The sequence below is a fragment of the Crocuta crocuta genome, unplaced genomic scaffold (assembly GCF_008692635.1).
Source record: "Crocuta crocuta isolate KB4526 unplaced genomic scaffold, BGI_CrCroc_1.0 scaffold345, whole genome shotgun sequence".
NCBI lineage: Eukaryota > Metazoa > Chordata > Mammalia > Carnivora > Hyaenidae > Crocuta > Crocuta crocuta.
This window is the reverse complement of record NW_027527574.1, coordinates 4,017,327-4,045,316: the sequence shown is the minus strand read 5'-3', so window position 1 is coordinate 4,045,316 and position 27,990 is coordinate 4,017,327. Positions and strand designations below refer to the sequence as shown.

The following is a 27,990-nucleotide window of genomic DNA, read 5'->3' as shown; positions in this document are numbered from 1 at the left end:
AATGTATGCTGAAGGCAAGTAAAATTATGAGAAATTGTAGTCCTTAATTCTGTCAAGATGGTGATGTCAGAGAAATACAAACTAGATGGTAATACAAAACTTGAGCCTGGCTTTACAGGAGGTAATCTTTTTCCCCCCGTCTTTTTTCCTTCTTGTGTAGTATTTGAACATATAATACAGGACAAGTAATGTAGTCCTAAAAACTTATCTGCTGATAGTTTATATGAAGGCTTTTGACTAGAGAAATCCATTATAGTACCAAAAATATAAATAGATTTTAACAAATTCTAAAACTGCTATCATAAGCCATTTATACCAGGATCTTCCTCCTTCTAACTGGATGTATAGACTCAGGGAAGGACTTTCAGGCTAGAAAAACTAAAGCAAGTATCTTTAGAATTTTAAATCAATCTACACAGTATGTTGAGTACGTACAATGGTCAGTATTGTGCCATGAAGGAGCTTAATAGTTGGTGGACAGATAGTTTATCCTGAAGCACTCTGATTCTATTCTTTATACCTAAACAATAATCCATAGCTATTGTATTCTAATTGTGGCTAGAAGTGAAGTTTCCTCTTCTACCTTCCATATGCTTTCTTCTGCAGTGAACCTCCAATTTTTGCCAAGTATTTTACTGTAACTAGGGGCAAAGTAAAGCAGGAGGTTGAATAATTGTGAAAAACTGTAAAATACAGTTGACAGTTTTGTGGGAAATGTTTGGGTAAACGTCTTATGTCCCCTTTTGTTTCAACAGTAACATAGTGTTAACAGTGAGATGGCAAATCCATGACAGACAAACCTTAGCCCTAGACATTTAGATTGAACAATTGTGACCACACTGTGTTTAGGACACGTTGTCATCTGTTCCTTCTTAATGGAAAACACTTATTTAGCAAATACTAGCAATTATATGCCAGATATATTAACACATTCAAGGTAAGACTATTTGCCCAAATCTGGGGAAGCAAAATGCTATATTAGAAACCTTTTTTTTAAAAAATGTTTTTTTTTTTTTAGTTATTTCTAGGAGAGAGAGAGAGACAGCGCGAGTAGGGGAGGGTCAGAGAGAGAGGGAGACACAGAATCTGAAAAAGGCTCCAGGCTCTAAGCTGGCTGTCAGCACAGAGCCCGATGTGGGGCTCGAACCCACGAACCGTGAGATCACGACCTAAGCGAAAGTCGGACGCTTAACCGACTAAGCCACCCAGGCGCCCCTAGAAACCTTTTGTTTAAAACCTCTATTTCAAATACACCTCTCTGTCTCCTTCCCTACAGATGTGTTAATTTTTTTAAATGTTTATTTTTGAGAGAGAACGAGAGAGAGAGAGAGAGAGAGAGAGAGAGAGAGCGAGCGAGCGCGAGAAAGCGAGCGCCTAAGTAGGGGCAGGGGAGAGAGAGAGAGAGAGAGAGGGAGACACAGGATCTGAAGCAGGCTCCAGGCTCTGAGCTGTCAGCACAGAGCCCGATGCCGGGCTCTAACTCACAAGCCTTAGAGCTGTGAGATCATGACCTGAGCCGAAGTAGGATGCTTAACCGACTGAGCCACCCAGGCGCCCGTTTGACCTAACTTTTTGCTTCACTTTCATTTTAGCGAACTACAATTATATTAAACATTATTATTTTTTAAGGCCTTACGGCTTTAAAGAGCAAGGAAGGGTGGAAAACCACTTTCTTTAATGATATATTTTTTTCAGTAGTGCATCAGGAAGAAGCTTTTGTTCATAGCGGAGGTGGAGGGGAAGGACACATCACGATGGCCTGTGCTAGTTTCAATCCGAATGTAATTTATCGTTTACACTAATCTGAGAATGGGGCGAACCTAACTTTCACATTGGAAAATTACGAGAGGAAAAAACCCCTGAGATCGACAGGCAAAATTAACCCCGCCTCCACGCGGTTTGGAGCAGCTGTCTCAGGAATCCTCCCTGCCTCAGAATGTGGGAGAGGTTTGGTGGGGCGGCAGCTGCAAAGCAAGGAATCCTTCCCATTCCTCGCGGACACGTCCCTCCCGCACCCCCGCCCCATTCACTTCCAAGCGGTGGCAGCTGCTGGGGCATCCAGCGGGGAAGACTCTCCCCAAGTCTTCGCGGAGCGCCGCGGGCGGGAAGCAGCTGGAAGCAGTCAGGGGTGGGACTCTGCTCCCTTCAGACACGGACTGCAGCCTCGCTGGCTCCAGCGCTGCCACTTCTCGGGCTCGTAGCGGTCCCTCAGGTGTCTTTCTCCAAGTCCAAGAAGGCACCTTGGCAACATAGGGCGGGTTCTCTTCGCGCCAGGAGTCCCTACGGTAACTGAACGACGGAAGAAGCTTAGAATCACCTTCTCAGTTCCTGTCCAAGCACCTTCTCAGGTCGGGGGTGGGAGGTGAGGGGTGAGAGCGGGGAGGGGGGTTGTGTGGGTTGTCAGCTCCTGGAAGGAAATTCTCTCTCCTTGCCGGGCCAGGACTTCTCGTGTCGTGTGAGCAACGCTCCCGCTAGGGTGCCCACCCTCACACGGAGCCCTGCCAGCGAGCCCGGCCCNAGCATCACCACCACCGCCAGCAGCCTCAGCCGCGGCGTCCACAGCGCCAGCAGGGGCTGTTTTTGCAAAGGCTGAGCGCAGGGGGCGGGCGGGCCAGGAAGCCACGGAGTTCTGTGCAGCCGCGGACTCCCGGGGAGCGGAATAGGGAAACTTGGAGGCTGCGACCAGGTGCACGGACTCCTCTCTTCTCCGTCCCTTCCTCGCCGTCGCCGCCCGACCTCCCCCTCCCTTCTTGCCAACAGCACACACCTCCCCTCCTCTCGCCGTCGAACCTCAGGTGCCGGAGTGCTGCACTCCTCCCCCTGGGCCGAGCGTTGAGAATAATCACCGCCCCCTGCCCCCGCCTTTTCCTGCCCTGGATCTCCGCCGCCACCTCCGTCTCGCGGCTCCCTGGCGGGGGGTGAGGACGAGTCCGGAGTATCTGGGTGAGGAGGAACTTTCTACTTCTGTGGTAGCGTGGGGACCCCCTCCTTCCCTCGGACCCTTTATTTTCCAGCGACAGTTTCTCTTTCCGTGCACCTGTGAGGAGAGGTAGCTCTGCGCCTGGAACCTTGCGAGAGTGTGGGGGAGGAGTGAACCTGTTCAGGGGCCTTTGAGCCCGCCCTCACTCAGAACCTATCTCTTCGAACCGGGGGGTAGCGGGTGGCGGGTAGTGGGGTCCCTTTAGGAACTTATTTCACGGGAAGTAACTATTCTCCTCTACCCCCCTCCCCCCCACAAACCCCTAAAACAAAACCTAGCGTATTTAACATTTATCTAATCTTCCAATAGGGTTTGGCGTTGTTGTCAGCCTCGGGGAGAGAGATTGGACAAATATTCTCCAAGAGGAGGAGGGTGACGCCAAGGACTTTACCCATCAACTGCTTTTGGGGTTTCTCCACAACTTGGAAGAGTGACCTTTTTCGTTTTGTGTTGCGTGTGTGTGCTTATTGCTAGTGCAGCATTTGCTGTCCCATAGTGACTCCGAGTTGTCCTTTCTCGTGAACTAGCAATGGCTAGTGAAGACAATGTCCCTTCCCCGCCACCAACAGGTGATGACGGGGGAGGTGGAGGGAAAGAAGAAACCTCTGCTGGAGAGGGTGCATTGTCCCTGAAACCAGGGCTCCCCATCAGGGGCATCAGAATGAAATTTGCCGTGTTGACGGGGTTGGTTGAAGTTGGAGAAGTATCCAATAGGGACATTGTAGAAACTGTCTTTAACCTGGTAAGTAGATATCTATTTTACAAGCATACATTCTTTTCAGTGGGTTGGAGAACTAGACGTTAAGCTGGAGCCATGTGCTTGACTCATACAGATGATGGCTTTTTCCATGGATAGAAGCACAAAATTCTACTGACCTAAATGAGAGAAATTTTTGTATTTTTCAGTTTAAGGAGAATTGCGTAGATTTAGGTGCTCCAGGTTTTGTGAAAGTGAACAGATGACTTTTGTGCTAAGGAAATAATTGTTGCTTGGAAGTATTTTGTAGGGGTTCCAGTGGAGGAGTTTCATTATATAAACATTTTTTTTTCCTTGGGATATATAACTAAGTCTGCATTTCTCATTAACATTTTAAATACGTTTTTTGTGACTTTCTTTGGGTCTTGAGAAGTAATGTAAATGCCCTACATACTGCTTGCCCTTTTGAGTCTGCCTAGGTTATGTTTTACTGTAAGTTTTGAACACAGAAGTTTTGTTCACAGGGCTGATGAAAGATTAATTTGTTGCAAAGTTAGTATTTTATATTTTGACCAGTTTTATTTTTAGACTTAGCTAAATTAAATTTTGGAATGTATTTAGGTTATATCTTGTGAAAATTGAACGGCAGTTTGAAAAAGGATTGTGGCAGATGCAGTATAATCTATTTCTTTGGTAAATGCATGTCTAGCAGCACAAGCATACTTGGTCATTGGAAGTTGCTGGTTCTCCTATGAACTATGAATGCTATTTTTGAAAGGTGGATATGCAATACTTTCCTTTTTCTCTACTCCATTCTTAGAAATGGTTATTGCTAACGGGGACTTTTAAAATTTCTTTACTCCAACTTCTGTTGCCCATCAACTCAAAGAATAAAAAGTAAATTTGGCCTTAAAAATACTTCTATCTCTTCCACCTGTGTTAGGAGATAACAGTTGGGAACAAATATGAATATAAAATAGCCTTAATAACTGTTTAGCGCCCTTCCCTTTTGCCTCTGTGTTTTCAAGGTTAGGCTTGTTTTATTCCAGGGCGGTTAATTATTTCCTTCACTAGACATTTACAAATAGTCTGGTCACTTGCAGTGCAACTTCTAGAATGAGAAAGGACTTAGATGAAATCCTTACTTTTGGAGCATAAAAACTTTGAACAACAGGGTATTTCTTTACCATTTTGTTGTGTTGGAAGCTTATATACAAATACAGTACACATTTTTTTTTTTAAGTTTGTTTTTGAGAGAGCACAATCGGGAGAGAGAGAGAGACAGACTCCAAAGCAGGTTCCAGGCTCTGAGCTATCAGCACAGAGACCAACATGGGGCTTGAACCTAGGAATGGTGAGATCATGACCTGAGCCAAAGTCAGATGCCTAACCTACTGACTGGAGCCACCCAGGTGCACCCCTCCCCCACATTAAAAAAAACCCTAAATATTATGAAAATGTTCAAATATACACAAAAATAGGATAGTTGTGCTCTGATATTCATTATGCAGCTTTAACAATTATCAAAACTTTGGGGATCTTGTGTTTATGGTCTTTTGTAAGTCTCAAGGACATAAATGGTAAATTGATTTATTCCTTTGCCTCAAAATAGACTTGAAACCTTTTTTTTTTTTTTAAGTTCAGTTATTTTTGAAAGAGAGAGAGTACATATGCACGGGAGCAGAGGGGGGCAGAGAGAGAGGGGGACAGAGGACCTGCAGTGGCTTTGCACCAACAGCAGAGATCCCAGTGTAGGGCTTGAATCCACAAACTGAGATCATGACCTGAGTTGAAGTCTAATGCTTAACTAACTGAGCAACCCAGGCGCTCCTACTCCTTAAAAACATTTTTAAAGATTTTTTCTTTTTTTTATTAAAAAATTTTTTTTTAATGTTTAAATGAGAGAAAGACAGTTTGTGGGCGGGCAAGGGGCAGAGAGAGACCTAGACAGAATCTGAAGTAGACTCCAGGCTCTGAGTTGTCAGTGCAGAGCTGGACATGGGGCTTGAACTCATGAGCTGTGAGATCATGACCTGAGCTGAAATGGACGCTAAACCCACTGAGCTACCCAAGCGCTCCCAAGATTTTGTTTTCCTAAATCTCATGTACCTAGGATGATAAACGGAAATCTGTGTAGTAATATAGCCCATATTTTGTTGTTTGTGTGTGCAATATAACATTCCTCTGGCAGAAGGAGAATTTGAACTCCTTTGTTCTTTCTTTAATTTTATTAGAAAATTTTTTTTAATGTTTATTTTTGAGAGAGAGCGAGAGGCAGAGACAGAGAGAGACAGAGTGTGAGCATGGGAGGAGCAGAGAGAGAGGGAGATCTAGAATCTGAAGCAACCTCCAGATTCTGAGCTGTCAGCACAGAACCTGACTGGGGGCTTGAACTCACTGTGAGATCATGACCTGAGCTGCAGTCAGATGCTTAACCTACTGAACCACCAAGATGCTCCGAACTCTTTTGTTCTTTTGAATGACCTGTGTGGAGGTGGATAACTTACCAAAAGTCACCTGCATTTTATTAAGAAATATCCAAATTCTGTAGTAATGCTCTGCTTATATGCTGCCTACAATTGGGGGCCTCATACAGATTTTAAGATTATTGGTTAAATCATGCACAGCTACATGTTTGCAGTAATAGGTGTCTGGTAAAAGGAGAGGGAAGATCTGTTGAATTACACCTCCTTTTCACTGTCATTTTCTTTTCATGTAGAGCAGATGATTAGATTAGTTCCTCCCTTTTCCAAATTCACCCTTACAGCACTTTTCATGTTCCTTCATGGGTATATAGGATCTTGGCCAGGCTTTAGAAAATCTTGAGAACTGACGTTTTGGGAATCTGGTAGCTAGTCCATCTCAATGTCGTTAATACTATAGCACCTAAATATTTCTTAACTGATAAGTTAATTTTGCTCAGAGAAGGAAATTACATTAAAAGTTTCAATTTTACAAAAGTTATGCTGTTTACTCTGTGCCAGGCAATGGGCCAGGTGCTTTACATATGTTTTTAAATTTTTCTTTAAACAACTATTTAATATGTATCTTATTTTATAGTTGAGACTCAGACCGAAATGTTAAAGAGATTGCCTACAATTTGTGTAGAATGGCAACCTTTCCAGGAATATGTCTGTCTCTTGAGTTAACGTAGAATTGTTGGCCTCTCTGAGCAGGTAGGTAGGTATAGCTGAGGCATGACCTTTCCCAGTATAAGGACACAAAAATCATTGGTCCTGCTAAATAAATATTAATGATGAAATTTCCATCAGTAGAATTGATTTCTTCCTCTTTAACTTTCAAATAACTGCATTAAATTGTAAGAAACAACAACAACTACAAACTGCTTAAAAGCAGAAACATTTTTCTCGTCATTCAGTTTTTTTACTTGGCATGTGGATGGGGAAAGTCTATCATTAACTTTTTTTATAGTCAGTATGGTCGATTAAAATTTACAAAATTGTGAAAAATAGAATACAGACAGAAGACTATATAATATGAATAAGTAATGAAATATTTCAATGGTATAAACCCTGTGAACCATCCATGTAACTTAACCAGTATCAGGGCACCTGGGTGGCTTAGTCAGTTAAGTGTCCCACTTTTGATTTTGGCTCAGGTCATGATCTCCAGGTCGTGAGATCAAGACCCAAGCCCCTTCTCAGTGCGTCAGGCTCTGCACTTAGTGTGGATCCTGCTTGGGGTTCTCTCTCCCTCTCTCCCCCTCCCCTTCTTGTGCCTGTGCATGCTCTCACTCTTTCACAATAAATAAAATACTTAAAGAACCAGTTTATTACCAATGTCACTGAATCCTTATGTGTGTACCTCCTTTAGCCTATCTTCACTGGATTTTTCATTAGTAAGTTTAAACTATTATTTATAGCTGTAATAACTTTTTCCTATTTTTCCAAGCATTTTGTTAAAATAGATTATGTCATATTGATTCTTTTTTTTACTGATTATATGTTAACTACTTTAAACAATAATATTTGTACTGTTAAAATTAAACAACTTCCCTTCCCCTAGAATTGTCCAAATTAGTGGTAGAGCCATACATCCAGAAGTCTTTACAAAGTGCTGCCTCCTAACTTTGCTTATGTAGCTTCAGCTTACTGTTTTATAAATTCCTTTGAAATTCACCACTGTTCTTGTAATTTTTTTTGCAAATCTGTTTTATAGGTAAGTTTTGATTAATAGTACACTTGTGTATTCAAGTGTTTCAAACTTGTAGTCAACTTTTACATTTTTCCTGTTGCAACTTGAAACCATTTCATCTTGTTTTCATCTGTGTGCTAAAAAAAATTGTCAGATGCTTGGACCCAGAGTAATTAATGCATTGGCATGTTTCCAAGAACTTGCTGCTGAATTTAAGGCTTCCATCAGGTATTTAAAGGTACTCAATTCAAGCATAGTGTTTCCCATGGGCTGGTGACAAATGTATGCTTTCATGAAATTTGTTTAAAAAGTATATGATTTTAATTAAAATTTTAAAGCTTAAAAAGTAGAATATAATTTTTCATGGCTCATTATGTGTCATTTGATATAGGTCTGCTAACTATTAATGGTGCACACTTGCAGTACCTATTGAGCTGACCATATCACACACAGGTTCAGTAACTATTGACTGTGTTTAGAGAGTGACTGTGTTTAGAGAGACTTAAAGGGCAGCTGCTATTCTCTTTGGTTGTTATACTGTAGTAACATGGGCCCAGTGGTGTCATACCTTTTGATTTTTCAGGAAGAATTGGAAATCTAGATTTTAAAAAACATTTTAAAATTTCCAATTAAATATTACAAATTGCTGTGTGAGACATATAAAATTGCAGGTAGTTATTTTTTCAGGCCTTTATATGAACCTTTATTAGAAAGATAATCATGTAACATACTTGTTAATGTGCTCCCCCTCTGCCCCCATTAAATTTGTACATGATGTTATGAGCAATAGAAAACTTGAACCTGTTTTAAACACAATGAAAAGGATTTATAGACTCGTTTATCTCCAAGTCCAAAGGTAGGGCAAGATTATAGTAACACAATAATTTTAAAGACCAGTTTCTTTCCGTTTCTTTTCTGCTTTCTTCAGTTTGTTGCTGTTCCTCCCGTGGTTGTAGTATGACTGCTAGTGATGGTTGGGTCATATGTTTTGATCACATCACTTAGGAGAGAGAGCCTCGCTGTCCTAACATTCCAAACAAGAGTCCTGACTGGACTACTGAACTGGTGACTGTGGTCATTGAAACGGTTGATTGGCTTAAGCAAACCAGGGCCAAGTACTATGCCTAAGAATGGGGTTAATTTTCTGTGAAGTATATGGGCTGTATGAGGAGAGGTGGATACACAAATAAAAGTCTAGGTAAGAAATTGAAAGGGTAATTGGATAGTGGATAGGCAGCCAATAATATTCACTATTCTTTTCAAATGAATAATGATAGTAATATAAAAGATATTTGTGAAAGGGGGAAAATCATTCATTAACCCAACACCCTGTTGTGATCTTGAGCAAGTTTTTTTAACCTCTTTGAGCCATAGTTTTTCCTCTGTACAATGGGGAAACTACACTGTAGCAAGGATTAAATGAATAAAAACTTATAAATCACTTAAAATAATGTGTGGTACATTGAGTACTGTTATAAGTATTTGTTATTATTTTAATACTTGTAATTTTAGATAAGTCCTCATATTCCAACCTAATGATTTTATGTTTGTAGCTATTACTAGCCTTATATGCTATGTAGTTCTTTTGGAATTTATTTAATAGCCATTGTGGTATTTTAGAGATGACTTGTTTTTAAACACCTTTGTTGAGGTGGAATTTTTATACCGTAAAATTTACCTAATTTAAGTATGCAATTTAGTGATTTTCATTAAGTTTACAGAGCTATGCAGGCATTACCACAGTCTATTTATAGAGCATTTACATCCTGTGTTTGAGATGTTTCGTAGTTCTGGCTCTTGCATTTAGGGCTGTGATCCATTTTGAGTTGATTTTTGTGTGATGTGAGAGAACGAGAAGTAGGGGGTAACTTCATCTTTTTTTTTCTTTTCTTTTTTTTTTTTAAATATAGTTTATTGTCAAATTGGCTTACATACAACACCCAGTGCTCACCCAACAAGTGCCCTCCTCAGTGCCTATCACCCATTCTAAATTCATTTTTTTGTATGTGCATTTCACTGCTCTTTGTTGAATTGGGTATCCTTTCCCATTGAATTACCTTTGCATCTTTGTCAAAAATCAGTTGACTATAAGTGTAAGGATTTATCTGGACTTTTTCCCTTTGATCTGTATGTCTATTCTTCACCACTGCCACACTGTCTTGCTTACTGTGGCTTTGTAGTAAGTTTTGAAATAGGGATATATGTCCTCTTACTTTGTTCTTCTAATTTTCAAGATTGTTTTGGCTATTTTAGATTCTTTAGATTTCTGTATTAATTGTAAGATCAGCTTGTCAGTTTTTGTGAAAAAGCAAGCTGGGAGTTTGATGCGGAGGTGTTGAAGCAATAGATAACTTTAGGGAGTATTGAGTTTTCCATTCTATGCATTTGGACTGTCTTTCCATTCATTTAGGTCTTCCTTAATTTCTTTAATCAATGTTTTGTAGTTTTCAGTGTAAGAGGAAATGATGAAATTTCTTTTTTTTCTCTTTTTTTTGCTTCTTTAGGCAGCTTTGTGCTTTGAAATTTCTAGAAGTAGAATAAATGGTTCAAAGTATATGAACATTTATATAGATTATGAGTAGATTTTGTTAGATTGTTTATTGATGTTGATAAATAAAAGAAATGTGGATGAATTGATGAATTTTAAAAACTTTGTAGTTCCTTGGTGGTAATAGAATTGATCATTTAGGCCCCTGCAGGTATACTGTCTTGTTTCCATTTAAATTGGTTCATTTTAAACTGAGAAAACATTTGGGAAGCCAAAAAATAAGAGAATTAAAAGAGAAAGAAAGCTTTTTATTTCTCATGCTGACCTAGCTAAACTAATCTATTTTTATATTATAAAGTATCTATTTTCATACATATATTCTTTAAGATATTTTTAATAGTTTTTGCATATGTGAAAGAAAAATGTCCAGAATAGATTTCTGTTTTATAGTGCTTACTTAGGTAACAAATTGTTTCATTTAATCTTTGTACCTCTAGAACTTTTTACAGTGCTAGGTACTTCAAAGATGTTTATTAAATTAAATGGAAATGTCCTAGTCTTATCATTTACTAAATTACAATCATTAGTTAGCCTAGTTTGTATTTTTTTTTTTAAATGTTTTATTTATTTCTAGGAGAGAGAGAGACAGCATGAGCAGGGGAGGGTCAGAGAGAGAGGGAGTCACAGACTCTGAAACAGGCTTCAGGCTCTGAGCTGGCAGTCAGCACAGAGCCGGACGCGGGGCTCGAACCCACGAACCGTGAGATCATGACCTAAGCGAAAGTCGGACGCTTAACCGACTAAGCCACCCAGGCGCCCCAACCTAGTTTGTATTTTTAAAGACACATTTATTCAGCGTCATGATCAGACTATTACATTTAGCAATCAACAGCATGGGTGCCAAAAAAAATCTACATTAAAACAGTTTGTTAGAATGCTTTCAACTTTCTACAGAACAGAAACTAAAATAACTTGTTATACAGTTAGTCACAAGTATAGTCCTTGGGTTTTTTGCCCATGGACATGAGTATTGTCTAAAACATGCCTTCTTTGTAGCAGGTAGGCTCTGCCACCTTTGTGGTTGGCTGAGTTCACAAATCTGTTGTAACCTGTAGCTTCCCTGTCACTTCTCTGACTCTCCTCTCCTGCTAAGCTTTGTTTCCTGACAGTAATTGAAACCTTCTGCCACTGCATAGCTACTGCTGCTCCTGGAACTGCCATAACCACCTTGTTTTCATGGTTTGGCAAGTATTGGCCTCAACAGCCATAGGGGCCATAGCTTCTACCTCTAAAATGTCCTCCTTTCATGAGTCCAAAATTTGAAGATTGACTGTTGGATTGCCAAAATCATTACAGTTTCCACCACCTCCGAGGTTGCTTCCATCATTACCAAATCCGTTATAGCTATCCCTGCTGCCACCGTATCCACCACCACCTCGACTGCCACCAAAACTACCTCACCCACTGAAGTTTCCTCCACGACCAAAGTTGTCATTCCCACCCAAACCACTTCCATGCCTACCACCAAAGTTTCCAGAACCACTTTAACCTCTTTGGCTGGATGAAGCACTAAGTCCTCTCTTGCTTAGATGGAGCTTTCCTTACTTCACAGTTGTGGCCATTCACAGTATGGTATTTTTGAATGACAATCTTGTCATGGTCATCAAAGGTTACAAAAGCAAAACCTCTCTTTTTGCCATTGCCTTAGTCAGTCGTGATTTCACTCACTTCCATTTTCAATACTATTCAAAATAATCTCTTAGATGATGTTCTTCAGTGTCTTCCTTAATGCCCCCAACAAAAATCTTCCTCGTAGTTAAATGGGCCCCAGGTCTTTTAGAATCTTCTCTTGAGACAGCCGTCTTTGGTTCCACAGCTCTTCCATCCACTTTGTGTGGCCTTGCATTCATGGATGCATCCACCTCTTCTACAGTGGAACCCGTGATAAACCCAAAGCCTTTGGAGCGCTTGGTGTTTGGATCTCGCAGTCTGTAAGCGTTTCCCATTGCTCAGAATGACTCTTCAAACTCTCATCTGTTGTTTCAAAGCTCAAACCTGAGATGAAAAGCTTCTGTAGCTGTTCAGGCTCTTCGGGAGACTCAGACATGATAGTGGTGGAAGGGGAGATTTGACAATGATGCTTATTCAGGGCGTCCATAGGCAGAAAAGTTAGCCTAGTTTTATTGTTCTGCAAAAGAAATGTTAAGACCTTAATGCTGTATTTCTTTTACTATTTTCTGACATTTCTTATGAAGATTCTTATTAGGTAGCTTGTGTTTTTCATTATACAGTTTTGCGTTACCTTAATATTCCCTGAGGAGCAATTTTGTGAATTTATTTTCAGATTAGTCTCTTACAACCTGCTATTAAAGTAGGGTAGGTTTTTTCATTTTCTCTGATATTATTTCAGGGAATTGGATATTCAGCAACCTACTTGTATGTAGTGAGTCTTTCTAGTGAGTCTTTGGCTTAAAAGCTGTTGGGACAATATACAAAGTAAAAAAAAAAATCAAAAGGAAACCAAAATAAAAAGCTGTTGAGTACATGAATTCTTTTTAATTTGCTAAACTAATATCATAAAACACACCCAGTTTTAGATTTTTAAGATATTTTGTGTGTTTTTTGGTATTTTTTCTGATTCTTCAAAGATTTAATTAGGTTTGTTCAAGAGTAATGTATGTGCCTGAAATGTGCTATGTGAAGTACAAAATTTCTTGTTGCTGGAGGTTGTAGACGACAGCATATTGGCAATTTTGTAGAACAGAGTCTTACTTTGGATAGGAAGTTGGATACCAAATGACTTCTTTTTTTTAATATTAAAAAAATTTTTAATGTTTTTTTTTTTTTTTTGATGGAGAGACAGAGTGTGAGCTGGGGGGGTGGGAGGGGGAGACAGAGGGAGACACAAAATCTGAAGCAGGTTCCAGGCTCTGAGCTGTTAGCACCGAGCCCTATGTGGGTCTTGAACTCCAGAGCTGCGAGAGCATGGCCTGAGCTGAAGTCAGAAGCTTAACTGACTGAGCCGCCCAGGTACCGCAAGTTTTGTTATTTCTACTGCACCTGGGTGTTNTCAATATTTCATTGATTTATGTTCTATAAAAATAGCAGTTTTAGAGAGAAGTGAGGGGCTGGAATTTTTTAATATGTATTCTTAGAGAAAGATGAAAAACTGATGAGGTCTTAATTATGGTTTGTTAGAAATAAATCTCTTGCTTGGGAACTGAAAAAGATCTTCTTGCCTAACAAGACCTTTGTTAATGAGTAATAACTTGATTGGTGTGGTATTTTTATTTATAAGCTATAGTAAACCTTTTAAAGTTATGAGAATTTGAAATACTTGGGACTCGATGAAGTGTTTGGATTTTGTTGTTTCCAGTGAAAATATGTTTCTCATAAAGTAATACAAATATGTTATCTTAAATCCCATGTATAGTATCTAGTTGAATTCAGTCTTTATGATCTTAGGGCTTCAATATCTTGAGTAAAAATAATTATTATCTTTCAGAGGCTATAACTATATGTGTATATAAAAAACTCTAATATAAAGCATTTAAAAAAGTGTTTTGTTAATACATGAAATTAAAAAAAATAGTCCTGATAGTAATATGATAATCAGTTTCAAATGAGTGTCAACAAATCTTTTCTAAAAACAAAGTAGGCATTGATATAAAGAGGTCCATTGGTATCTAAAATGGAGAAAATATTTATTATTAAATAAAATCATATAAAGGCATTATAAAATGATTATTAACATTACCAACTCATTTAAAAAAATTTTTTTTTTATTAAATTGTGTGCGTGTGTGTGTGCACACGTGAGTGCAAGGGAGGGGCAGAGGGAGAGGGAGAGGGGGAGAAAGAATCCCAAGCAGGCTGCACACTGAGCACGGAGCCTGACATGGAGCTTGATCCTAGGACCCTGGGATGATGACCGTAGCTGAGTCAGCCAACTGAGCCACCCAGGCATTCCTCACCAACTCAATTTTATTAAATCAAATTGCTGTGAAATTAATAGACATCCAACAGACACAAAATCCAAAGCGTTTCAGAATAATTTTCCTTATTATAGTTGTCAGTGGATAGTTAAGGCAGTGCCAGTGGCCAGAAGTGTGAGTGGGTGATTTTGTTTGTTTACTAAAACATTTGGTGGATTTATGGTTCTTTATTTTTTAAGGTTTTTTTTTTTGGGTTCAGTTTTTATTTTCTGTAATGATAAGGTGATTTATCACCCTTGAGGTAGGGGACACACACATATTGATATCTAGTATGCTTTTGAGTTGAAATTAATGTTATTTTGAGGTGCTTGGATGGCTTAGCACAGAGCTTAAGATTTTTTCTCCCTCACCTTCTTCCACTTTCCCCTGTTCATGCTGTCTTGCTCTCTCTTTAAAATAAAAAAAAATTATTTTGAGTTATAATAGATTATAGCAGTATCTAAGATTTATTAAGAATGCCAGGTCTTATTTGATGTGTGTATTGGCCCAATTTAATTCTTTTTTTTTTTTTAATTTTTTTTTAATGTTTTATTTATTTCTAAGAGAGAGAGGGAGAGACAGTGTGAGCAGGGGAGGGTCAGAGAGAGAGGGAGTCACAGACTGAAACAGGCTCCAGGCTCTGAGCTGGCAGTCAGCACAGAGCCCGACGCGGGGCTCGAACCCACGAACCGCGAGATCATCACTAAGCGAAAGTCGGACGCTTAACCGACTAAGCTACCCAGGCACCCCTGGCCCAATTTAATTCTTAGAGTTCTCACAGGTAGGTGTTAGGTGTTTCTGCCAAAATACCTTGTGTTCTGCAAAAGTGGACTAAAAATAATAGGATTTATGGGGGAAAGATAGGATTGGGGTGGCTCATTCAAAACCTGTGGGACCGTGTAACCAGAATACTAACAAAATCAATAATAATCCTGATGAAAATACTAGCAAAGTTAAATGTCTACTGATATTTTCATGTTAGCATCACTTTTACTTTGTGGTACTATCCCTGGAGTTTATGCTTCCTTCTTTGAGATGTAGGCTTGATTTCTTTAGCTTCTGATAGACAACATTTTTTATCAGTACTAAATGTCTGGTCTAATTTGTAGCTTTCCTGATTAATTCATTGTTTTAGTACATAGGGAAGTGTTTTTGCAGTTTTTTCATTTGTACTTACAGATTGTCAGATACTTAACGTTGTGGGAAAAGCATTCTAGTTCTTGGAGTCGTTAAACCAGGCAGTATTTGCATTAAAGGAAAACAATTTTGCAAATTTTTAGGTTTTTCATAAGACTTTTATATATTGCCAAGGATTTCTTTTTAATTCTGCTGGAAAAAATTGCATATGAACCAGCATCAATTACACACTATTCCTGTATTATTCTACTCTTTAACAATTCTGTAGGAGGTAATTCAAGACAAAGATTTAAGTTATAGTAGAACAGATTGTACTGTTATAATATTCACTTTATAAATGATGAAATTGAGACACAGAGGATAAGTAGCTTGCTTAAGTCACTGAGCATAATTAATATTGTTGAGATTGAAGCTCAGGGAATCCACAACCTGAGCTGTTAACCACTAAGCCTTATATGGTTTATAATTACAAAAAACTTGAAATGTGAAAAAGTGGCTTAAGACCTCTTTCAATCTTGTAATTAAATAGTAACTTGGAAAGTATCTAGATTGTTTACAGGATGTAGTCATAGTTTCTAGTGTTCAAATGACCCTTCCTTGAAGTTGATTTGTTTCCATGATAGATTTGCCAAATAAAGTACCATATACTCAAATTTATGGGACAAGATTATTTTTTCTTCCAATAAATTAGGGTGTATATTTAACCGGGGTTTAGCATTTAAATTTTCAAGTAATATATTCATTTAAGAAGTCAAAGAATCAACTATAAAAAAGATTTTATTTTTTAAAGTTTATATTTGAGGGGAGGGAAATAAGTGGGGGAGGAACAGAGAGAGAGAGGGAGAGAGAGAATCCCAAGCAGGCTCTGTGTTTTGTGATGATCCTGATACGGGGCTCAATCTCACAACTGTGAGATCATGACCTGAGCCAAAATCAAGAGTTGCACACTTAACCAGCTGAGCCACCCAGATGTGCCCTGTCTATGGATAAGATTTTATTTTATTTTATTTTTAAATTTTTGTTTTGTTTTGTTTTATTTATTTCTAGGAGAGAGAAACAGCGTGAGCAGGGGAGGGTCAGAGAGGGAGGCACAGAATCTGAAACAGGCTCCAGGCTCTGAGCTGGCAGTCAGCACAGAGCCTGACATGGGGCTCGAACCCACGAACCGCGAGATCATGACCTAAGCGAAAGTCGGACGCTTAACCGACTAAGCCACCCAGGCGCCCCTATGGATAAGATTTTAGAGTAGAACATTTTACATGTTGCTATTTTGATGACACCTTTTATGCTTTAATAACATGTCATTATTCCCTTTTATGAAACATATCTATTTTCATTGGGAGCAGTTCATTTACTCGTTCAATGAATATTTATGGAGCAGAAATGGTGTTTCATTACTTGGTGCTGGATAGGTGTTGTCAATAAAACAATGAACAAGAGAGGTGTGGACGTTGCCTTCATGGAATTTAAGTTCTTTAGCTTCCAGGTACTCCATTTCTTCAACTATACTTCTATCCTTCAGTTTATTAAATTTGTTTTCTGATACTTGTACACCTCACTCTCTAAGAAAATGTAAAGTTAATTATTTTTGTGACATTTATATGTTGACTACATTGATTATATTATTAGGAGATGATGATGTCTCTCATACATCTTTTACTTTGATTTCTTTATCTTCTTCCCTCTTACTCATCCTAAACATTTAGGAGGATGATCTAATGGCAATATGTATGTGAAATACAGTGTGGTACTTAGTTTCTGCCTATATTACCAACCCTATCTGGAATGAGGTGGTGAGGGGGATGCCATGAGGTGAGCGGGGAAGGGTCAGAGAGAGAGGTAGACACAGAATCCGAAGCAGTCTTCATGCACCATACTGTTAGCACAGAGCTGAGATGGAGCTCAAATCCATGGACTGTGAGATCATGACCTGAGACAAAGTCAGACACTTAACCAGCTGAACACCTAGGTGCCCTGGAAGAGCATGTGACTATTTTGGGGTAGTAGGTTTGAGTCCCATGTTGTGTGTAGAGATTATTTAAAAAAAATTTTTTTTTAAATTTTTAATGTTTTATTTATTTCTAGGAGAGAGAGAGAGAGAGACAGCGTGAGCAGGGGAGGGTCAGAGAGAGAGGGAGTCACAGACTCTGAAACAGGGTCCAGGCTCTGAGCTGGCAGTCAGCACAAAGCCCGACGCGGGGCTTGAACTCATGAGCCGTGAGATCATGACCTAAGCGAAAGTCGGACGCTTAACCGACTAAGCCACCCAGGCGCCCCTAAAAAATCTTAAAGAAACTCCTAAATTTCAACTTTTTTTGTGATATCTAACAGTATACTGACTGTGATTTGGTCTTTTCTGTGATAATTCAGGGTCATTAATTTGGATGTTGGTGTTTGGCATATCAGTTGGAATACTGAGTATTTCTGTACTCCTTCCTCTCTTCTGCATCTTCAGTATACTGCACTAATTGAGATACTCCATTATTTTCCTGTATATTTGGAGTAACTCACTTGCTGGTATTCCTGCTTCTCTAGTCTCTCCTTTCAAATACCTTCCATACCTCCTGGAATATTTTATGTATAGTTAAAATGTGACCATTTGATTTTCCTTTAAAAATCCTTCTATAGTTTTTCATTCTTTTCTGGGTAAAGGCCAAGTTACTTAATATGACAGATAAGTAATCTGGATCTTGGCTTATTTCTTACCATTCCCTTACTCAAATTTGTGTAATATTGAACTTTGATGCTCTTAAGTTTCAGCTCCCAAGTGACAAGTCCCTTCAAGGGAAGTCGTATGACCATGCTTGTGTTATCATCCCAGTTTTGAGTTTCACAGGATGGGTACGTACAGTCTTCTTGCAGGCAGAGGCACTGAATATTGGAGAACAGGATGATTATATTTTTTCGTAGTTCTTAAACTTAACTGATATTTACTAAATGGTTGGCTCACATGTATGTCTTGCATCTCATTGTGTTTTTTACTTCTATTTCTGGAATGTATCCTTCAGTAGTTCTTTTTAGTGAGGGTTTTTGAGTCGTAAACTCAGTATTTGTTTAGAGATTTCCTCCTCTTGACCTTGCTCTTGATTATAGTTTAGCTGGATGCAGAATTCTAGTTGACAGTAATTTTCCCTTAATATTTTGACGATACTGTTCTGTTCCCCCTCTAGTCTGTTTTTGAAGTTGTTACTGTTAATAGTTCTAATTGCTTAACTTTACAGGTAAGGTTGCTTTTAACATTTTTTCTTTGACTTTGGGGTTTTGGAGTTTCACCATAACCTGTCTTTGGCTGGTTGTACTTCCTAAATTTGAGGATTCATGTTTTTCTGGAGAATTTTCATGAATAATGGCTTTTCTTCCTTTTATCTATTTGTATTTTGAAACTCTTAATACATGACATGTTGGCTTTTACCCAGTCTATCCTTTATGTCTCTTAATATTTCATATTTTCAATCTCACTTGTGATTCATACCTTTTTAAATTTATATTTATTTATTTTTAAAAGAGAGTGAGTGAGCAGGGGAGGGGCAGAGAGAGGGAGACAGAGAATCCTATGCTAACAGCACAGAGCCCAGTGTGGAGCTCAGACTCATTCACGGTGAGATCATGACCTGAGCGAAAGTCATGAGTTTTATGCTTAACCGACTGAGCCACCCAGGTGTCCTTAAAAGAATTTTTTTTATCAGCATTGGGTTTCTAGTTTATGACAGTACTGTAAATTTGAACTCTGAAAGCTATGAGTATAATCCCAGAATTTTACTTTCTCAGAGAAAACATTTTTTTTCTTTTTTTTTAAGATCAGTAGCCCAACCAAAGATTGGTTATTTGTAATTTCCCTTTGCCAGTTGGTGGGTTTTTTGGAGGGGAGGAGTAAGGGAGATCTACTTTTTGACCTTTTGAGAGTACCAGATGTATATGGAGATTTAATTTCTATTCCCCCACCTTGAGTGGGCACAGTACTTTATTTTGTGTTTCTACATAAAATGCTAGTCCCCTTTATGTAGTACGAGCCTTCCTTCCTGTGCCCCTTCAGCAATTGTAATAGTTCAGATTCTTACTATTTTTCTGTTTCTTCATTTTAGGCTCTTGGAGATTGCCCTTTTTTCTTGCAAGCTCAGGTCTACATTGAAAAGTAGTTTTTGTTATATTTACCTAATATTTGTAGGTGTTTGTAAGGTGATTTTTTTTTTTTTAGGCCATCTTAGCCCTGTCTTGCTGGTACTATGATACAACTATAACATAGAACAAAAATGGTTATATAATAGCAAGTGAAGAAAATATAGGACCAATTTAGAGTATAGTAGGCTAGGTTATTTCCCACCTAGAAATACTGAGGTAATTACAGATAATGGAATTCTGTAGATCAATGAAGACGTTGTAGGTAAAGAAAAATTGTCATTTTCTTTCTTTTTCAAACCCTTGTATTTATATATACAGATAGATGAGCAGTTTTCATCTTAGAAAGAACCCTGTATTACCAAAGCAAAATAGAAGTTCTTGGGAAATTGTTTGTGTGGAGGTTATGTTTTAAATTTTGGTAATTAAACGAATTTTCTGAGCTTTTAGAATTGTAGAATGTTATAGAATGGTGAAAGGAAAACTTATTTCTTTTTTCTTCTGACCATACTAATGTAAAAGAAACAACTTAGAAAAAAATGTATTATCATTCTTTGAGTCTTAATTCTTTAGTTCCTGGTCATTTACATAGAATGCTAACAAGCTGCATGGAAATCTCATTTGTATTGATAGGGAACTTTACAGTTTTATTATTTTTAACATTTTCATCTGCCTAAGGATGAACTTTTGAAACAAAATAGTTGTGAGTCAAATGATGACCATTTGTTAATCTCTTAGATGCTAATGTTAAATTGACAAGATGACTTTTAACATAAAAATTTCAGGCACCTGGTTTCAGAACAAATAGTAGAGACTGTTGTGTTGACGTATTTACTTTAATTGAGATATTTAAGAAATAACTTAGTTTAGCTAACTTCTAAATTCAGTATTCAGTATATATTGTCTAAATATTTTTTCTATCTTATATTTTTGGGCACTGATTTTATATTCTGTGGGTTAAATGCATGAACAGTTACATCAGATTATTCAAGTGGTGCTTCAGCAAAAAGACTAAAATTAATGTTTTTTCCTATGATCCAGCTGTAATAAAGCTGAACCTGAATGTAAGTCAGGGTATGTGACTGAGTGTTGATTACATGTAGGTAACATAAGTATTTTATAATGATTATGTCACTTCATGAAATAGGTCTTTGAGGTAGTACTTTATTAACTTTTTTTTTTTTTTTGAGAGAGAGCACAGGAAGAGTGAGGGGCAGATAGAGTGAAAGAGAGGATCTTAAGCAGGGTTCATGCCCAGCAAGGAGCCCAACATGGAGCTCTGACGACTGTGAAATTATGACCTCAGCCGAAATCAAAGAGTAGGATGCTTAACCGACTGAGCTTCCCAGGTGCTCCTTAAACTTTTGTAACAAGAAAACAGGATTGAGAGATTAGGTTGCTAGGTTGCCTTTATTTCTTAACAGTTATTTTATAAAGTAGTTAAATATATAACTTATGATAAAATTCAGTTTTAGTTAGAGAAGGAATATGAGTAAGCTAATTAGTAGATAGGAAAACAGAAGCCAGATGCCTCCTCCCAACTGAAAATTATCAAATACAACTGTATTTCCTTTTTAATTCTTCATTTCAATGGTATCACCTTGCCTTTACCAGAAACTTTGTTTTTTAAAAATGTTTGTTTATTTTTGACAGAGAGCACGTGCGTGTGCATGGAAGGGGCATAAATTGGAGGGAGGGAGAGAGAGAGAGAGAGAGAAAGAGAGAGAGAAAAAATCCCAAGCAGGTGCTGCTCTGTCAGCCCAGAGCCTGTCTTGGGGCTTGATCCCATGAACTGTGAGATCATGACCTGAGCTGAAATCAAGAGTTGGATGGTTAACTGACTGAGCCACCCAGGTGCCCTGACCAGAAACTTGATTTGACTTGTCTTTTTCCTTATTCCCACAATCAGTCCATCACTAAATAGTCTTCTTAATTCTGACCCCAGATATCTCTGGCTAGGATTATTTTTAACACCTTTCAAAACTGTTCTTTTCCTCTGCCATACCATTCCATGGCATGGTTTATAAGGCTCTACTCTTCTTACACTTTCTTTCCTCTGTCATTATGGCCACTCTATATACCACATTGAAGCCTAAACTGACTTTTTCTTATACTTTTCTTAGGTCCTATCTCTATATTCTGTGCTTTTCTATTAGCTGTTCTCTCTCCTTGGATGCTTTTTTTCCTTCTTTGCCTGTTATAGTCATGCTCACTTTAAGACATAGTTTAGATACTATGTTCTCTAAGAACCCTTTGCTCCACTGTAAGACTTTACTCTTCCTCCATCCCACCACAGAACTTTGTTTATAAATTATAGCATTTACCTTGTTCTTTTATGTGTTTATATATTACCCCAGACTATGAGCTTAAAGGCAGAGACTATACTTCTACCATCTCTTGAAAAAATTTTTTTTTTAATGTTTTATTTATTTCTGAGAGAGAGAGAGAGACGGCGTGAACAGGGGAGGGTGAGAGAGAGAGGGAGACACAGAATCCGAAACAGGCTCCAGGCTCTGTCTGAGCTAGCTGTCAGCACAGAGCCCGACGCGGGCCTCGAACCCATGAACTGGGGGAATCATGACCTGAGCCAAAGTTGGACACCTATGTGATTGAGCCACCTATGTGCCCCTACCATCTCTTTTTTTAAAGTGAGGCTTATTTAGGAATAATTTACATAGGATAAAATTCATCCCTTTTAGGTGTACAGTTTGATGTATATAGTATCTACTCATCATCACAGTTGGGATGTAAGATATTTCTGTCATTTCCAGAGAGTTTCCTTATGCCCCTTTGTAGTCAGTCTTCTCCCTCATTCTCAACCTTTGGTGGCCAGTGATCTAATTTCTGCCCCTATCATTTTATCTTTTTCTGAATGTCAAATACAAATGGAATCATATAGTAGGTATCTTTTTGTTTGACTAGCTTCTTATACTTAGCATACTGCATTTGAGATTGCTTCTAGTTCTTGCATATATTAATAATTTGTTTCTTTTTATTGCTGCATTGTATTCTAGTGTATGAAGGTACCACAGATTGTTTTTTCAGTCACCAGGTGGTTTCCATTGGCCATTATGGGATAAAGTTGCCCCAGAATATTTCCATACAAGTCCTTGTGTGGGCATGTTTTCATTTTTCCTGGGTAATACCTAAAAGACTTTTTTTTTTAAAGTTTATTTTTGAGAGAGAGAGTAAGAGAGAGAGAGGGAGGGGGAGGAGCGGAGAAGGAGGAGACAGAGGATCCAAAGCAGGTTCTGTGCTGACAGCAGAGAGCCTGAAGCAGGGCTTGATCTCAGGATCCAGGAGATCATGACCTGAGCCAAAGTCAGATCCTTAATTGACTGAGCCACCCAGGGACCCCACCTAAGAGGGTTTGTTTGTTTGTTTGTTTATAAATGTTTATTTTTGAGAGAGAGCGAGAGAGAGAGAGCGCACACATGAGTAGGGAGGGGCAGAGAGAGGGAGACAAAGGATATGATGTGGGCTCTGCACTGACAGCAGAGAGCCTGATGCCAGGCTCAGACTTACATATTGTGAGATTATTACCTGAGCTGAAACAATTGGATGCTTAACCAATTGAGCCACCCAGGTATCCCCCCCAAGGGGTTTTAAACTTGAGTTACAATGCCAAGGAAGTTTCCAGTTAAAAAAATAACAGAATCCAGATTGCACAGGAAAAAAGAGGCAGCTCAAAGGAATGAAGGGGAAATGACATTTACATTTGCCATAGGTAGAGAGAGAGAAAAAGACTCTTAGGTGGAAATTTCCACCTTCCTCTAAAGAATAGGAAAAAATAATAGAATGTACCAGTCAAGTAAAAATATACCTGTGGGGCCAGAAAGTAGAGAAGGTAGCTGAAACCATGCTCATCAGAGTCAAAATTTGACTTGCTTTAGGCAAAAATAACCTTGAAACTTTATTCATAGCAAGTTTTCATGTCTTCACATTTCCCAGTCCATACCAATGAATTGGCATTTTCACATGGAACTTATATTGTGCAGTAGTCCCAATGAGTTGAGGCTCTTAGGACTTGTGATGGACTATGATTTGCAATTAAGAATATTTTATCCCCGCTCCAAAATGACAAGAGCTAAAACATAAACACAGCACAATACATAAATACGTTAGAGAAATTATCTTCAGTTTCTGATTGTCTTCAAGGTTATTGAAGATACTTATAGGAGTATGCATATAAATCTGTACCAACTAGAACAAGAGCCCCTTCAACAAATTCCCTGATTGAAAACTGTCCTGTGGGGCACCTGGGTGACTCAGTTGGTTAAGTGTTTGACTTTGACACAGGTCATGATCTCACGGTTGGTGAGTTTGAGCTGTACATTTGGCTCTGTGCTGATAGCTCAGGGCTTGGACCCTGTTTGGGATTCGGTGTCTTCCTCTCTATGCCCCTCTCCTTCTCTTTCTCTCTCTCAAAAACAAATAAACATTAAAAAGCAAAAATAAAAAAGAAAACTCTTATAATGTTAAACCCAAGTCTGTATCTGTTATTTTATATTTGATTATTAGATTTATACCTCAAATAAGAAAAAAAGATCATAAGTATAAACATATGGTGTCTCTACACAATTTTATTTTATTTGCTTACTTTTTTGAAGTTTATTTACTTTTGAGAGAAAGGGTGAGTGGGAGAGGGGCAGAGAGAGAGACACACACACACACAGTCCCAAGCAAGCTCAACACTGTCAGCATGGAGCTTGATGTTGGTCTCAAACTCACAAACTGAGAGATCATGATGCGAGCCAAAATCAAGAGTTGGGTGCTCAACTGACTGAGCCACCTAGGGTCCCTACAATTTTAAATCCAAATTATTTGAGGAGGCAAAGAAGCAAAATCACACTGCTATCAAAAAAGAACACAGTATAGCACACATTGAATCATGTTCTTGAGTACAGTACTGTGATATTCAACATACCATGGATACTGTGTCATCAATTTCATCTTGATTTTGGCAGCAGACTTTAAATTCCTAGGAAATTACTCCCCAATGTTTAGTAATCCTAAAGTATTACAATTCCAAAGAACAAATTGTAGAGACTCAAAACAATCATAGAGAAGCCATACATTATTAGTTAAAGTGTCATGTGGAAGAATGTTGATAATGATTGAAGTTGGCTGGTGGGGTGCATAGGAGTTCTGTTATGATTTTGTGGAAATTTGGAGTTTTCCATGATATTTAAAATTTTTATTGATAGTAGGTCGAGTTGAAACATCAAAAAATGAGTTTTCTTTTTTAGATGTTAATAAATTATGGGGAGAAAAATCCAAGATAACTAGCTTTAAGTGCCTATTGGTGTTTTAATATATAGTAAACCCTATGAGATACAATCAGCACTGTTTTACATAAAAGAAAATTGAGAGTTAGAGGGGTAAATTTCCTTGCCCAAGATCACAAAGGAGTTTAACTGATATTCACAACCAAAGAAGGGAGGGAGGAAGAAAGAGGAAAGGGCAAAAAGAAGGAAGGCATAGTCAAAGGAAAAAAAAAAAAACCCACCATTGCACATAAAAGACAAAATTTGAGAGATACAATTTTTAGAAAGTCTGCAAGTTAAAAGTCTGCTTGTAAAATTATTCAATGACAGGTATTCAAGGAAAAAAAGCTCCAGATAAATACAATTGCATTTGAAAACCTGTAATTGTTCTGTGTCTATATATTTGTGAATTTATTCTAGCTCCAACAAACCCAATCTTCCAGAAATTCCATTTCTGCCTTGCTCCTGGTCAGCTAAATACACACACACATACTCATACATGTATTTATCAAAATTATCCTAAAAAATTGGTAAAATTGATCTGATTTTTGTGGAGGCTGTGAATATATAAAACTAATTTCAGTCCTTAGAGTTTGAGTCAAGTCTTGATGGAGGTTGTATTTTCTAAGTGTGAAGTGTTATTTGGTTGCTTTTTTTTTACATTAACTTTTTCCTTTTTTAAAATATTTTTGAGAGAGAGAGAGAACAGGTATGCATGAGCATGCACCGGTGAGTGGGGTATAGAGAGAGAGGGAGAGAGAGAGAATCCCAAGCAGGCTTTGTGTTGCCAGCGTAGAGCCTGACTCAGGGCACTGGCTCCAACTCACCAACCGTGAGATTATGACCTAAGCCAAAATCAAGAGTCAGAGGCTTAACTGACTGAGCCATCTAGGCACCCTGCATTTATAATTACTTCTGAAGTAAATTTGAAATAGTGGAATGTTTCCCTTGATTTTTTTTTAATCTTATATTAAATTTAACCCATTTAAGTTCCTTGAAAGACTATAATGTATTCTGGCTTTTTTTCTTTTTTAACTTTTAAAAAAATATTTATTTTAGAGAGCATGAGTGGGTGAGGGGAGAGAGAGAGAGAGAGAGAGAGACACAGACACAGACACAGACACACACAGAATCCAAAGCAGGCTCCAGGTTCTGAGCCAGTCAGGCACTCCTGGGTTCTGACTTTCTGAAAGCACTATTAACAGACAATGTTCAGTTCCATAATGTATGTATTTGATATATTGGAAGAAATTTGATGTTGGTTTAGGGATTGCACTAGTGAAGAGTAATTTGTAATTTTAGCTGTCATTCTTGAGTATCTCATTTTCTTCTCCAACAGGAAGACATGGAAATATATCCATTAAAATTATGTGGCAGTACCTGGGTAGCTCAGTTGGTTAAGTGTCTGACTTCAGCTCTTGTCACCATCTCACAGTTTGTGGTTTCGAGTCCTGCCTCAGGCTCTGTGCTGACAGCTCAGAGCCTGGACCCTGCTTTAGATTCTGTCTCCCTCTCTCTCTGCCCCTCCCCAGCTCATGCTCTGTCTGTCTCTCTTTCAGAAATAAATAATAAACATTAAAAAGTTATGTGGAATTCTAGATTTTATTTTTTATTTAAAAAAAAATTTTTTTTAATGTTTTATTTATTTCTGGGAGAGAGAGAGAGAGACAGCGTGAGCAGGGAAGGGTCAGAGAGAGAGGGAGTCACAGACTGAAACAGGCTCCAGGCTTTGAGCTGGCAGTTAGCACAGAGCCCGACGTGGGGCTCGAACCCACGAACCGTGAGATCATGACCTAAGCGAAAGTCGGACGCTTAACCGACTAAGCCACCCAGGCGCCCCTGTGGAATTCTAGATTTTAACATGTGCTTAAGTAAATTTTTGTCATGGCTAAAATGCTAAGTAAAAATATTTTTAAGTACGATTTACATAGACCCAACTCACCTAAAATAGTTATTTCGATTTTAGTAGTTCCATAGTGGAACTTATCTCACTGGATTTTTTTTGGAAGTAAACATGAGTTTGTTATAAAACCTTTAATTTAGGGGCCCCTGAGTGGCTCATTCAGTTAAGCATCCAATTCCTGATTTCAGTTCAGGTCATGATTGCATGTCATGAGATTGAGCCCCCCCCAAATCAGGCTCTGCGCTGACAGCACAGAGCCTGGTTGGAATTCTCTCTCCCTTTCTATTTCTCTCTGCCCTTCTCCCTGCTCACACTCTCTCAAAAATAAGTATTAAAAAAACCCCTTTAGTTTAAAACAAAAACTTTTTAGACTTCTTAAAAGTTAGCTTACTTTCTGAAGAGTAAGATAGCTAGGTACACAAATGAGTGTTAAAAAATTTGATGCTACTAGCAAGATTGGCATTATAATTTGTATATAATAGTTACACCACCACTTTTATGATTTCATTTTCCTGTTCCTTCCTTTTGCTACTTCTGCCTTTTTTCCTATTAAAACTTTTGTACGTTAAAATAAAAACTTCAAAATTTTTTGGTCTTTCTCTGTTACTTATACACACACTATTTAGGACCAAGATTAGTAGCACATTACCATTTTAATTTGTAGTGGAAGATGGCATGTCGGGTAAGAAATTGCCTATTTATTTTTTATTGTTTATTTTAATTCCATTATAGTTAGCATGCAGTGTTGTAGTAGTTTCAGGTATACAATATAGTGATTCACCAGTTATGTATATTACTCAGTGCTCATAATGACAAGTGTACTTTTTAATCACCGTCACCTGTTTCTCATTCCCCACCCACCTCTACTCTGGTAACAGTTCTCTATAGTTCAGTCTGTTTCTTGGTTTCTCTCTCTCTCTTTCCCTTTGTTCATTTGTTTCTTAAATTACACATATGAGTGGAAGCCAGTGGTGTTTGTCGTTCTCTGTGGCTCCATCCGTGTTGTTGCAAATTGCAAGATTTCATTTCTTTTTACATCTGAGTAATATTCCATTGTACATATACCGTAGTTTCTTTGTCCATTCAACACATGGGCTGCTTCTGTAGTTTGGCTACTATAAATAGTGCTGAAATATATATAGGGGTGTATTTATCTTTTCAAACTAGTGTTTTTGTTTTTTTAGGGTAAATACTCAGATGTATGATTACTGAATCCTAGAGTAGTTCTTTTTTAATTCATTTCATTAATTTTATTTTTTTTCCTTTTTAAGCAA

At 38.2% G+C, this 27,990-nt stretch overlaps 1 protein-coding gene across 5 annotated transcripts in view; it reads left to right on the top strand.

Annotated features, from left to right (window-relative positions):
* Window positions 1–2,861: 2,861 nt before the first annotated feature.
* Window positions 2,862–27,990, top strand: part of LRBA (LPS responsive beige-like anchor protein) — a 720,310-nt gene continuing 695,181 nt past the window's right edge. For all 5 annotated transcript variants that reach the window (XM_077770789.1, XM_077770783.1, XM_077770775.1 and 2 more), the window contains exons 1-2: window positions 2,862–2,943; window positions 3,290–3,722. In XM_077770789.1, coding sequence (XP_077626915.1) covers window positions 3,510–3,722 — 213 coding nt within the window. In that variant the 5' untranslated portion in view covers window positions 2,862–2,943; window positions 3,290–3,509. The remainder of the gene's footprint in view (window positions 2,944–3,289; window positions 3,723–27,990) is intronic.